Source organism: Phalaenopsis equestris, unplaced genomic scaffold, assembly GCF_001263595.1.
Source record: "Phalaenopsis equestris unplaced genomic scaffold, ASM126359v1 Scaffold000294, whole genome shotgun sequence".
Lineage (NCBI taxonomy): Eukaryota > Viridiplantae > Streptophyta > Magnoliopsida > Asparagales > Orchidaceae > Phalaenopsis > Phalaenopsis equestris.
The window spans coordinates 481,492-494,623 of NW_018164736.1; the positions used below are offsets into that span (position 1 = coordinate 481,492).

Here is a 13,132-nt window from a genome sequence, read left to right on the forward strand (position 1 = left end):
ACACCAACCCTATCATGGATATATTCATTTCGCATTTTGTCTCTGAGTGTAAAACCATCCACCAAATCATTCTCTCGCTTCTCGGCAACACTTAACTTAATATTATGCTTCTCTTTTAAAGGCCAACATTCAACGCAATACAGCATTGCAGGTCTCACCACTCTCTTATTAAATTTTCCTTTCAGTCTAAGCGGTACACTTTTCTATCACACAAAAGGCCCGAAGATTTCCTCCATTTAAACCAACCAACTTGAATTCTACTATTAACATCCCCATCTATATCACCATCGCTTTGAATGACAAACTCGAGATATCTAAATCGTTTACACCTTTTAATAATTTGACACCCAAAGTTACACTTCTGTTACTAGAGCTACTACTACTACTAAAATTACATTCAATGTATTCAATTTTAGTTCTACTCAAATGAAGACCTTTAGACTCCAATGTAGACCTCCATAATTCAAGTTTTTCTTGGGCTTTTTCTCTCGTCTTATCCATGAGAAAGATATCATCAACAAAAAGCATACACCAAGGTACATCCTCCTGCAAATGTCTAGTAAGACCATCCTTAACTAAAGCGAAAAGATATGAGCTGAAAACTTATTCCTGATGTAATCCAACAGGAATATGAAAATATTTGGTGAATCCGCCTTCACTTCGAACACAAGTAACAACTCTAGTATATATATTTTTAATGACTTGAATATAAGTCATATCAACACCTTTCTTCTCAAGAACGTTCCAAAGGACATCTCTTCGAACCTTATCGTAAGATTTTTCTAAATCAATAAATATCAAATGTAGATCCTCCTTATTATCTCTGAACTTCTTCATCAAACCTCTCAATAAATGTATAGACCGGAGTTAACTCAAACCATAATAGAAAAAATAAATATGATTACTGAAACTCAAATGTGGAATTACAGACAACCAATCAGAATAGGAAATAACAACACCACGATACCAAAATAGAAAGTAACTGGCATGACATCAACACTCAATGAGGGTGGATCTGTAGTGGTGGTGGTTGGTGAGGATTTGAAAGGTGTCGTGGGGGTAGAAAAGACAGTCAAGAAGCAGAATACAACAAGTAAATGATTTCCATGGGGCCAGACAACGAATAGACAGTCAGAGGATGTTGCACGAGGGTTGGCCAGGTTGAGGGCAGAAATGGGGAAGGGCGGAGACAGTGGCGATGACAACAGGGACGCGGTTGAAAAATTGCCGACAGTGTGACAGCTGGTGCGGAAGGCTGCGAGGAAGGCTAGGAAGGGGAGAAAGTCGATTGGGAGGGCTGTGTGGGCTGCTGGGGAGGATGACGACGAGGTTGGCGACTGGCTGGAGGCGATAACAACACGTTGACAGCTGGAGAGAGCTGCCAAGGCGTAGTTTGGTGCCGGATAGACACTGCCTAAAGACAAGTTACAGTTGAAGCAAATTCTCACATTTATATACGAATCTCAAAGGGAAAAACTGGACATCGACAACCATACTGATAGAAATATGAGCAAAGAAATGCCCTAAAGCACAACAAACAACAACTATATAGACATAGGGTAAAGAAGAGTGGGCCCCGCTCCAAATAGAAGGGAGCACCATACTTGGAAGGATCGGTTGGTTCCTCCATTGCCGGAGCCAAACCAGACTCATGCCACTCGCGACATTCGTCACGACTGGGGCATGAACGACAACAGCGCCAATCTCCCCCGATTGGGTGAGATTGGGCTTCACATAGTATGGAGTCAAATGAAGCATGTTGCAAGTAGTAGAAATGTAGAAATCTCCAGGTATTTCAATCTTACATGCATTGTCTTTTCAAAGCACGTCCTAGTAAAATAAATATTCATCTTTTTTGGGCAAAAATTGAGTTGGAGCTATATGGGAATGGGTATCTCTATGAACTAAACCTCGAGTCATCAAATCTGTAATTGGCTTCCTCCACTCATTTTATTCATCCGAGTGTATCTGATAAACAAATACGTATGGAGCTTTCAACTATGGGAAGAAATATATGGTAGGCTGAGCAACTTTAATTAGCAATCACTCAAGAGATATTTCTTCTTCTTCTCTGGAAGGATGTGGAACCCACTATAGGATGTTCTCTCCTCTTAAGTTTCTAAGGCAATTTTCAACCCTGCGAGCCATCCCTCTTATCTGATCTTCTGTCAGTAGATACACTATTGAATTGATTGTACTACCCAAATAACCTCATATGGTTTTCTAGAAGTAGCTCGAGAGCATCTCTGGGGCAGCTCCGGAGGTTGGTTATATATTTGAAAATTCTGAAATCTTTTTATATAATATTGCTCTGTGTCTAGAATCAACCCCTCAAACTCATGAACATTTTGGACATTCAATGCCAGTCTTGTTGTTGCTACTATGAATGCCTGCATACATGTGGTTTGAGGCACCACAACATCATACTTTATATTAACATCTATTACCTCAGACTCATTGCCAAAAACATCCCTAAATCAGACTCATTACCTTCTAGGACCGCCAAGATTAATTCAGTCGGAGTATTATCTTGGCAACTTGAATTGTTTGCATTTCTTCCTCATTTGCTAAAAGTTGAGAATCTTTTATGAAATCTTCTTCCCCTCTTGGACCGTTGTGTATTATGCAATTTGATTCAGTATCCCCAAATTCATGGCATTTAAAACACTTCCTGGATGGGATGTTTTTGGGAATGCGGATTGATTCTCTCTGTTCTCCGCTCTAAACTAGTGTTTCCTCAAGCGGGTTGAGCTTGGATTTTTTTGTGTACTCTATTTGTTCAATCTTGGGATTGAACCTTGTCTATAAAATGTGATGGTGGCTTGGTGATGCGATCTCTCCATTTTTGAAGTTGTAGTTTGAACATTTGGTCCGCAGTGACCTGATAGGAACTAACGCTACATTTCTCACTACATCTTGGACCATGTAATAATTTTAATCTTACATTCTCGTTGCCGATGAACCTTTAAGTTCGCCCACAATTGAGATGCACTTTTCCTTAACTTGTTGTCGGTTAGTTTCATCATTCCATGTGGTGGAACGTTCTGGCACTCAAAAACACATTCCATGGTCTAGAGCCACTTGATGATTTCATCCGGATCCATGCGGCCATTGAAATATGGCAAATCCACAGTTTCCTAAAAAATTTGGCTTCTCCAATATTTCATGCCAAATATTTGGGATAGTGGTTCTTCATCTCACGGATCAAATGGAATTTGTGTGACCTCTTTGGATGGTATTCTTTCCTCGATTTCATTGAGTCGTTGTAGCACTCGGCGGAGTTATCACTATATCTCTTTCATGGCAAACTTCTGATCAACATCTGACTCTTATCTCCTCTGAGCCATGACTAGGGTTTGGGGGTGGGTAAGTGGAAAATGTGTAATGGTGATGTAGAGTGGGGAAAGAAAATTTAGAGGGGATGGAGATGGGTTTTGGTATGGCGGATGCTAGAAACCCTAGGGTAGGACTAAGGTTAGGCTAATTCTGATACCAAATGATATTAGAGTTAACCCAAATCACACTAGAAAAAGTAAATATTAATATTGAAACTCAATTGTGGGCTTATAAACAAGCATTTGGAATAGGAAATAAACAACACGATGCCATAAATGGAAAGTAAGAAGTGACACGACACAAACACTCAACTAGGGTGGATCCTAGGGTGGTGGTGTTGGTCGTGGTCGTTGAGGGTTGGAAAAGTGGCGCAGGGCTGGAAAGACGATTGACAAGCAGAAAACAAGAAGACAATTGTTTCTATGGGGTCAAAAAACAAGTAGATAGTCGGGAGACGAAGCGTGAAGGCTGACTGGGGTGAGGGTAGCAAGGGGGAAGGGCGGAAATGGCTGCAAGACAGCCGATGGGGGAGGCTGGGATGGGGCGACAGTTGATTAGGAGGTTGAGCTGCTAGGGAGGATGGCAACAAGGTTGATTGGCGGGAGGCGATGCCAGCAGGTTGGAGGCTTGTGGGAGGAATTGGGAAGCTGTTTAGGTACGAATAGACACCACCTCTAGATGAGTTACTACCTTAGTACTTTCTTGTCGTTGGATACAACTCTTGGAGGGGAAAATCGGAAGCTGGCGGCTATCCTGATAGAAATCTGAGCAAAGAACTGATCTAACACAACAAACAATATCTATATAGACCTAGGGTAAAGAGTAGTGAGCTCCGCTCCCAATAAGAAGGAACAACATACTTGGAAGGACCGATCAATCTTTCCTTTGCCTAGATCGGACTGGTCGCATGACGCTCGTCATATAATGTGGAATCATAGGTGAGAGTAATAGAACATATACAATAACAACAACAACAATAAGACCTTAGTCCCACTACGTGGGGTCGGCTATATGAATTTTTTTTCTCCATTGGGTATATGCTAAGAAGTATCAACATGGATATAATTTTTTGATATGAAAATTAATAAAAGGAAGTAGAACAAAAAAAAAATCTTTACAGGATTTTACTTAGATATTAAGACATCATTTAATTGAGTATTATGATAATGAATTTAGTTTTTGGTCAAAAGTATATTGAAGTCGATGAAGATATCTATAATGGAGCATTAACTAGTATTAGTATTTTTTAGTAATGAAAGAGTTCCCTTACTTGCTTAAAGTTCACCATTAATTGTGTCCTTGTATTAATGTTTAAGTTATAAAATATTGGATGAGAGTTGTTTTATTTATTTATTTATTTAATGATGTAGTTTTATTTTGACTTAAAATATTGGAGAGAATATTCAAAAAAATAAAGGATCTTGGATTAGTTGAGTAATGACTGAACATGTGATGAGCAATATTTCAGTGGTATGATATCAATAATTATCTATTAATATTACTGGAAGATAAAGTAATATCAAGGCGTTTTAAGTAAAAATATCTTGAAGGGACTATTAAAAGAGTGTGGACATGATAAAACTTCTAAAGTTGAGTTGAGTGGTTTAAATGGAGGAATGTCTCGAGAGTACTGTGTGATAAGATAATATCATGGAGACAATTTCTTTTAGATTATATTTGTCGAGCTATGTTTAATGAATTTGAGTATTGAACAATAAGGAAGTTATAAATAGAAAATTTGCTGTGAAAAACAAAAATTTTAATATGGTCGTGTAACAAAATTAGGAAGGATATATTAAAAAATGATTATATTAGAGAGATGGGCAATAGCTTCTATTGAAACTAAGACAGTGAAAAATAAATTTAAGATATCTGAATATGTACAATGAAAGGATGTACTAATAAGATCTGTAGATAACATATTGATGCACCAATAAGATGGGTGATTAATTTCAATGTTAAAGGACTAAGAAGAAACAGTGAGACAAAACTTAGATAAAATTTGTCAATAGAATGCGTTTAATATCTCAGGCAACTCATCAGAAGCAAATGCAGAGTGGAGATTTATAAAATGGTTACAAATAGTTGAGATAATATTATGATGATCTAATTCCTTGCCAAGTTCCTGGGCTCATTCCATGTATTATTCTGCACCGTATATTTGTAATAGATGTCGTGTTTGCAGTTTATCTTGAATGAATCAATTGAATCACCCTATTATTCTATGGTGCTTTCAGGTGCAATGGCTCTTATACACCTCATCAAATTTATCCTTAATTGCTGTCAATGATACTCCCCATGTTATCTTGTCCATGCTGTCTAAACTTGTAGTTTTAATATTATAAATTTGTGAGAGGGTTTTGCATATTTGTTTTGTTCTTAACAAGCTCACATTTTCAGTTAGAATGCACATTTTATACAATATAATAACTTTTCTTGCAGATTTTAAAAATAGCAAATGGGTTATACAGGATCTGGGCTGCATACCGTCTGCAACTTACTGGTAAGACTTGTCTGAGTAATAGAATCTTTGCCCATCTTGATTATTGAGATTTATTTTAATCTAAATTGTTAAACTGTCTTAAGAACCTCATATTGATTTTCCATTCCCATTTTTGCTATTTGACTTGTTGGTTTTATGCTGTGTTACTCTTAGGCCGGCCTTCATTGGATAAGATACTTGACTCGAAAAGAAAGTTAACAGTAAGTAAATCTTATTATGATTGTAATGCTCTTTTTTATTTGGATGTTGGTGATGTTTTTGAAATTGAAAGGTTATTGCTAGTTGAAAGGGCAATATTTTGAAATGTTATGCTCTTAACTTCTTTTATAAGATTAGTGATATTAGAATATTAGAATATTTATTAATAAATGATTATGTATTAATTACTTTTATTTTCTTTCCTTTATTCCTTTGTTTTATTTTAATTTCTTTCCTTATTAGTATATCCTGTGATGAATATTTATACCCCTCTTTGCACTAATAAGAAGTTTCTTGGATTCTATTCTAACATGCTAGAGCATAACCCTAGATCCAACAGCCGCCGGCCTCCTTTGCCGGTTCCAGCAGCGGCCACCTAGCCGCCGGCCTCCTTTGCCTGGTTGTACAGGTGCCCTTTCTACAGGAAGTTTCAACAGTCGCTGATCTTCCGTTTCAAGGCTGCCTCTGTAGTTCCCTGCCGATAACCAGCAGCCGCTTCTACAGGAAGTTTCAATAGCACCTGTTTTATTTCTTTCCCTTCCGCTTCTACAGGAAATTCCAACAGCAGCTTTTTGTTTCTTTTCCTACCGCTGTTTTATTTCCTTCCAACAGCTGCTGTTTTATATCTCCGATACCAAACAACTGCTAAAACTGTGAGAACTGCTTATCTTCCTGAAGATATTCTGCAGAAATCTGAATTTCTGAAGTTGTATCCATTTACCTGGACTCTATTGGAATTCATCCATGGCTCCCACAACAACATATCCTTTGGCTCTGTTAGAATTATGACGAATTCATCCAACACTGAATCACCTTCAGAAGGTGTCCTTGATTTCATCGGAGGACCAGCTCCAACCTCTGCTCCCTTGCAGACCGGAGGACCGAAAATCAATAATTTTTTCATCACAACCCATAAGTTGAACGGTAGTAACTTTCTCCCATGGTCCCAAGCAGTGTCTTTGTTTATCAAAGGCTGTGCGAAGTTCAGTCACCACACAAATATGATTTTGTGAGCCTCCAAAAACTAACCTAGCATATGGAGCTGGGGAAGTAGAGAATTTCATGGTCATGTCGTGGCTGGTCAACTCCATGTAGACTTCTATTGGCCGATCATATATGTTCCTTCCTTCAGCTAGTGCCCCTAGACAGTTGTTCATGATACCTACTCAGATATAGGGAATTCCAGCCAACTCTATGAGGTATCTAAAAAAATCCGTGAGTCAAAACAAGCATCCAGGATCGTGAACAATTACTATAATAGCTGCATTATGGATGGAATGTGATCCATATTATGAGTACACTTGGTAATCTACAGTCGACCCATCTCTTTTCCAGAAAATTGTAGAAAATGAGCACATGTTTTAATTTCTGGCATGCCTCAACAAAGATCTTGATGAAGTCCGGGTTCGTACTCTTGGTCGGAATCCTTCAGCTCGTGCGAACTGCTTTCACTGAGATTCGTCGTGAAGAGAACTGGAGAATTGTTATGCTTGGTACTTCCACTTCGTCTGTTGAAGCATTCGTCTTGGTCTCTAACACTGCTCAACCCCAAGTTGGTCATCCCACTTGTGATTTCTACGACAAATCACACCCATGATAAGTGTTGGAAGTTCTGCTGGAAAGTTGCATCCAAACCTTCTGCAAAATCTTCCACTATCAAGGGCCTTGCTACCTCATCTTGATCCAACACAATACAGTCGGCCTCTAGCCAGAACAATCCACAAACCTTCAATTCTCTTAAAAATCAAATGGAGCATTTAATCAAGTTTCTTTGATCCAATCCTCTCTTTTCCGGTCGTTGACCTCCCACGTTCGTCTAGGTACCAATCCTATGAGACTTCTTTTGCTCCTTCTAGTCTATGTATCATTCATTCATGTGCCACGACCGCATGATTGGAAGCTCTCAAGCCTTCTCGACATACTATCCTTGCTCAGGGAAAAATAGTGTTAAAATTGTTGATGGGTCCCAAAGTTCCATTTTGGTAAATGTTCTGTTGTTTTAATAGCAAGTCTAACTCTAGAATTAGTGTTACATGTACGTATGCTGAAATGTATCATTTTATCTATCAGTAAGCTGACATATGACATTGATTGCGTTGTTTTTTTTTCCTTTGATGCTTGTGTCTTTCAGGATCGTGGTTTGGGGAGGATGATTGGAATTTCTAAGCGAGTTGGCTGACTCTACTTTTTCCAAGAAGAAAGCATGGAGAACAATGACACTGCACAAGTAGTTGCAGTTTATCTCAGTCTACTGAATGTCCTATTATGTTATATTGTCGTTTGGGTCATACTAGTTTCCAGTATCTAAAATAATTGTATACATTTATGTTTACGAATAAAAATCACTCTAACTTCAAATGTGAAACCTATTTGTTAGCTAAACATCACCGCGTTCCTTATCCCACCCCACAATTACACACCTTTCGCTTCTTTCTCTCTTATTCACATTGACTTGGACTCTCTTGCACTCCTAGCCACACCAATAAATAGTGGTTCCTTACTTTGATTGATGATCACACTCGGATGACATGAATCTATATTTTAAAAGATAAATTTGAAGTTGCTGTCACTTTAAAAAACTTTCACACCTTCATTTTGACCAAATTCAAAATTCTTATTCTTCGCCTTGACAATGGTCGTGAATTTTTTTAAATCTTTATTAGAAGAATTCTTGGAAAGTAATTCTTTATCGTAGCTCATATGTTGACACTCAACAAAATGGGGTGGCTGAGAGAAAAAATCGACATTTCCTCAACGTTACCCGCTCCATTAAGTTTCACTCTAATGTTCCAAAATGTTTTTGGATTGATGTCATTCTTACCGTCACTTTTCTCGTAAATAGAGTTCCATAAAAAATTCACAACTCCCGTACCCGTTTAGTCGTCTTAAGATCTTGCTTTCCTAACAATCAGTTCTTCTCCACTTTAGAACCCAAAATTTTTGGAGACACAACTTTTGTTCGGAATTCGGCCCCAACTCAGAGTAAACATGTTTTTCTCGGATGCTCTGCCACTCAAAAGGGGTATCATTGCTTTGGTCCTATCACATATAAGGTTTATGTGAGTACGACGTCTCATTCTTTGAAAGTGTTCCCTATTTTGCTAACTCGGCCTCTAGTGGTGGGGAGCTAGAGTTCTTGGACATTGTTTCTTACCCTACTTCTGTGGATGTTCCCCCCACGTCACCTGCCATCAATGAACCCTCTATTCCTTTGGTTCCACTCACTTCTTCTATCACCAATGAGTCATCTTTCCTTGGTTTCACCAGCACACCCTCCTACTCTCAGTCTCTACACTCGACGCACTCGTTCGGACACATCCCCGACACTGCTTCTACTCCAAACGAGGAAGTCAATTCCTCTAGTAAGGTACGCAATCAGACAGACTCTCTCTATTCCTTAACAAAATATGTCTTTCTTCGCAGATTATCACCAACCTGCAGAGCATTTGCTACGACCCTGACCAATTATCAGCTTCCATCTACAATTGAGGTTGCCTTATCGGACCTAGCCAGAAAGTTGTTGACATGGAAAAGATGAATGCTCTTCAGCGGAATCATATTTGAGACATTGTTGATCTTCCTTGGAGTAAGAAAGCAATGAGATGCCGATAGATTTTTAGCATCAAGTTTAAATCTGATAGATTCTTTGAACGCAACAATTCGCGGTTGGTCACCAAAGGGTATTCACAGACCTACAGAGTTGACTATGAGGAGACATTTGCTCTAGTTGTTAAATTAAATACCATTGAGTTCCTCTTATTAGTTGTTAAATTAAATATCATTCAGTTCCTCTTATCCCTTGCAGTGAATCTGGATTGGCTCTTATTTCAGCTTGATGTCAAGAATGCATTTCTGAACGACGATGGACATCTACTCCAGGCTTTGATTCCATTGCCTCCCAGGGCAAGCATGTAGACTGTGAAAATCCCTCTATGGATTGAAGCAATCACCACGGGCGTGGTTTGGGAAATTCTCAAAGTTGGTGGTAGGTCATGGATTCACTCAAGCTCAATCAGACCAGACTCTCTTCTCCTGTCATTTCTTCAGTGGTCATATAGCTATCATTATTGTCTATGTTGATGATATCGCTCTCACAGGTGATGATCTATCAGCATTGGAGTCTCTAAAACGCATATTTGCTGCTTACTTTGAAATGAAAGACTTAGGATCTCTCCGATACTTTGTAGGCATGGAAGTTACTCGGTGCTCGGTCATCTCAGGGTATTGGGTATTTACCTATTTCAACGAAAATATGAGATTGACCTTTTAACAGATAACAATTTTCTCATGTGCAAACCAGTGGTTATTCCGATGGATCTCAATGAAAAACTTCTTCAATTAGGAGAATCAGTCAATTCATGTATGATCTCTATGAGCACGACCTCCAAGCTATCCACTGAATTCTCCACTACTTAAAAGGAATGCTGTGATCAGGTTTCTTTTTTCCCGCCACACCTTTCATTCTATTGTAGTTTACATAGACGCGGATTGGGCCTAGTCCATCCATGGTCGGCAATCTACCACAAGGTACTGTTCATTTGTGTGGGAAAATCTGATTGTGCGAAAAAGTAAAAAACAGTCTGTAGTTGTTCGAAGCATTGCGGAAGTTGAATTTCGATCTATGTCATTGGGAATTTGTAAAGCTTTTTGGTTATGCATCATGCTCCACGAACTACGTATGACAGTCTCCACTTGTCTACAATTGTTCTATGATAACAATATCGCCATAAGGATCGCTCACAACCCTGTCCAGCATGATTGCACCAAGAATGTTGCGATTGACCGTCACTTTATTAAGGAAAAACTGGTGTCCGGGGAAATTTGTGTTCCATTTGTGTTGTCTAGTTATCGATTGGCAGATATTTTCACCAAAAACGTTCCTCGGCCACTTTCGATGTGTTCAAATCCAAGTTGAACATGATTGACATTCATGCTTCACTTGAGGGGGAGTATTAGAATATTAGAATATTTATTCATAAAGGATTTTGTATTAATTACTTCTATTTTTTTTCCTTTATTCATTTATTCTTTTTTTATTTGTTTCCTTATTAGTGTATCCTGTAATGGGTCCTTATTACCCTCCTTGCATCAATAAGAATAATCTTGGGTTCTATTCTAACAAGTGGTAGAACGTCCAACATCATGAAAATATTCTTCCTATGTTTAACTGATGGAAGTCATTTTATACATTTTGTAAGGATGGTGTGAGTCTATTTCTTTATAGAAATGCATATAATTATGCAAGTCATGGAACTTTGATGTCAAGCCATAAAGTTCTTTTTTAAGTAAGGATGATATAATATCCAAAAATTTCCTTGTTAAAGAATGATAATATAATTTCTTTCAATCTTTCAATTCATAAACTTCAAAAATGTCAAAATCTAACGTAGTTGAGTGAAAACTTAATATCCATATTCAATAACTTCCGATTTAAACAAATTAACCAAATTTACCTTGCTCAGTTGTGTTCGTCCCTTCTTCAGTCGTTCATAAGTCTCCCATACATAAGAAATTATTACATTCGGATATGCTGCATTTGGATTAGGTGCGGATGATAAATTTTTTTGATAGTATTGGTGGTATTTATGATAGTATTAGTGGTATTTATGATAGTATTAGTGGTACTGTGGTGTAATACTATCATAATACTATCAATACTATCATAAATATCACCATTCATACATTCGTTATCTGGATACAATATACCCTTACTGTCCTAGCCGGAACTAATGCATGCGTTGTCTCTCATCCCCTTCACTCATGAAAACTTACCTTCGTCTCCTAATTGACGTCTATTATGCCGAACTGACACGCCGAATGAGTTTCTTATTTAATATTATTATACGCATGTTCTTTTTCTGACTCTTACCCTCCGAATCTCTCCCTTTTTTTAATATCTATTATACATGTTATGTCTTCTAATTAAGTATTAAGTGTTCGTTGCGACATTCATTAAATTTCTATATTTATGCAATTATTATGTGATGACAAAAAATTGACTTTTGATTATTTAACTTGAGAAAAAATTTTAATTTCGTCCATTCAAAACTAAATTGAATTCAGCTTGTTTTGATTTGAAAAATCGTTGGGTCTTTCTAAACTTTTAATCTCAAAATTGAATTGATCAAACTAATTGAATACACGAGTTTACTTGTACGTCAGCCAACTGCCATGAAATTCTGATTTTGTAATGATGAACTTTTGCACAACTGGTATTAAAAAATTCTATGCATAGTTACGGCGCAATGAATGCTAAATTATTTTAAGTATGATTTAAGCACAAAAAACTCTATTCATATGAATTCACATATCTAACACCTATAACTTCAATTTTAACATACATGCCACTTCACCTATGCATTAAAAGGTAAAATTGTGATATTTTTGTTATGTTATAAAAAGTTTGGGTTGTATTGATGTAAAAAATAAAGTTTTGGTGTTAGATATATAAATACATAAGAATTCGGTGCTATGTATGTAAATGCTTCTTGTTTTTATTCTTCATACTAATTGAATGTTAATGGATAAGTTGGTTCTTTCTTTCAGCCTGGGACTTGCAATGATGATAAGATCTGCAAGATGTGAGCTACATTTTATTTCCAGGTCATATATTTTGACATAAAAAGAAGGTATAAAAACAAATATATATATATATATCCATGTATTGGTCTTTATGTGTAGTGTCGCTGCCCCTGGCGTCACAGAAATCAATCAATTTCTTCAAGCTTAAAAGGCATTTAGTTTTAGTTTATGTTGAACGTGCTTTTCTCATGCTTACTCTGGACAGGGAAATATAATACAGTTATAAGGCAAAAAAAAAAAAATATAATATTTCTTGTATTTGATAACTATAACAGAGTTCATCTGTATATCACAGATCATAATATGTGATTGATGCAAAAAAAGTTGTGAATTATTATTGTTATTTAAAAAAGTATATAATTGCGTTATAGTTGCAGAACCAGTAGACTAGTAATTTTTACAAGAAGATGGAGTGTTACACTCAGAAAAATCACATAATAAAAGAACATATTACAATTAAATCTCACAATGCCCTCTTACTGGAAGCTAAACTCCGCCATTAACATCTGCTGC

General features: G+C 37.2%; 1 protein-coding gene across 3 annotated transcripts in view; it reads left to right on the forward strand.

Moving 5' to 3' along the window:
* The window catches only part of LOC110025185 (uncharacterized protein At5g50100, mitochondrial), a 60,050-nt gene that overhangs the window by 30,791 nt on the left and 16,127 nt on the right, over positions 1 to 13,132 (forward strand). For 2 of the 3 annotated variants that reach the window (XM_020725500.1, XM_020725501.1), the window contains exons 6-8: positions 5,779 to 5,839; positions 5,993 to 6,039; positions 12,584 to 12,666. In XM_020725500.1, coding sequence (XP_020581159.1) covers positions 5,779 to 5,839; positions 5,993 to 6,039; positions 12,584 to 12,622 — 147 coding nt within the window. In that variant the 3' untranslated portion in view covers positions 12,623 to 12,666. Of the gene's footprint in view, positions 1 to 5,778; positions 5,840 to 5,992; positions 6,040 to 8,168; positions 8,506 to 12,583; positions 12,667 to 13,132 lie in introns of those variants that run through there. The other variant, XM_020725499.1, reaches the window with a different exon arrangement.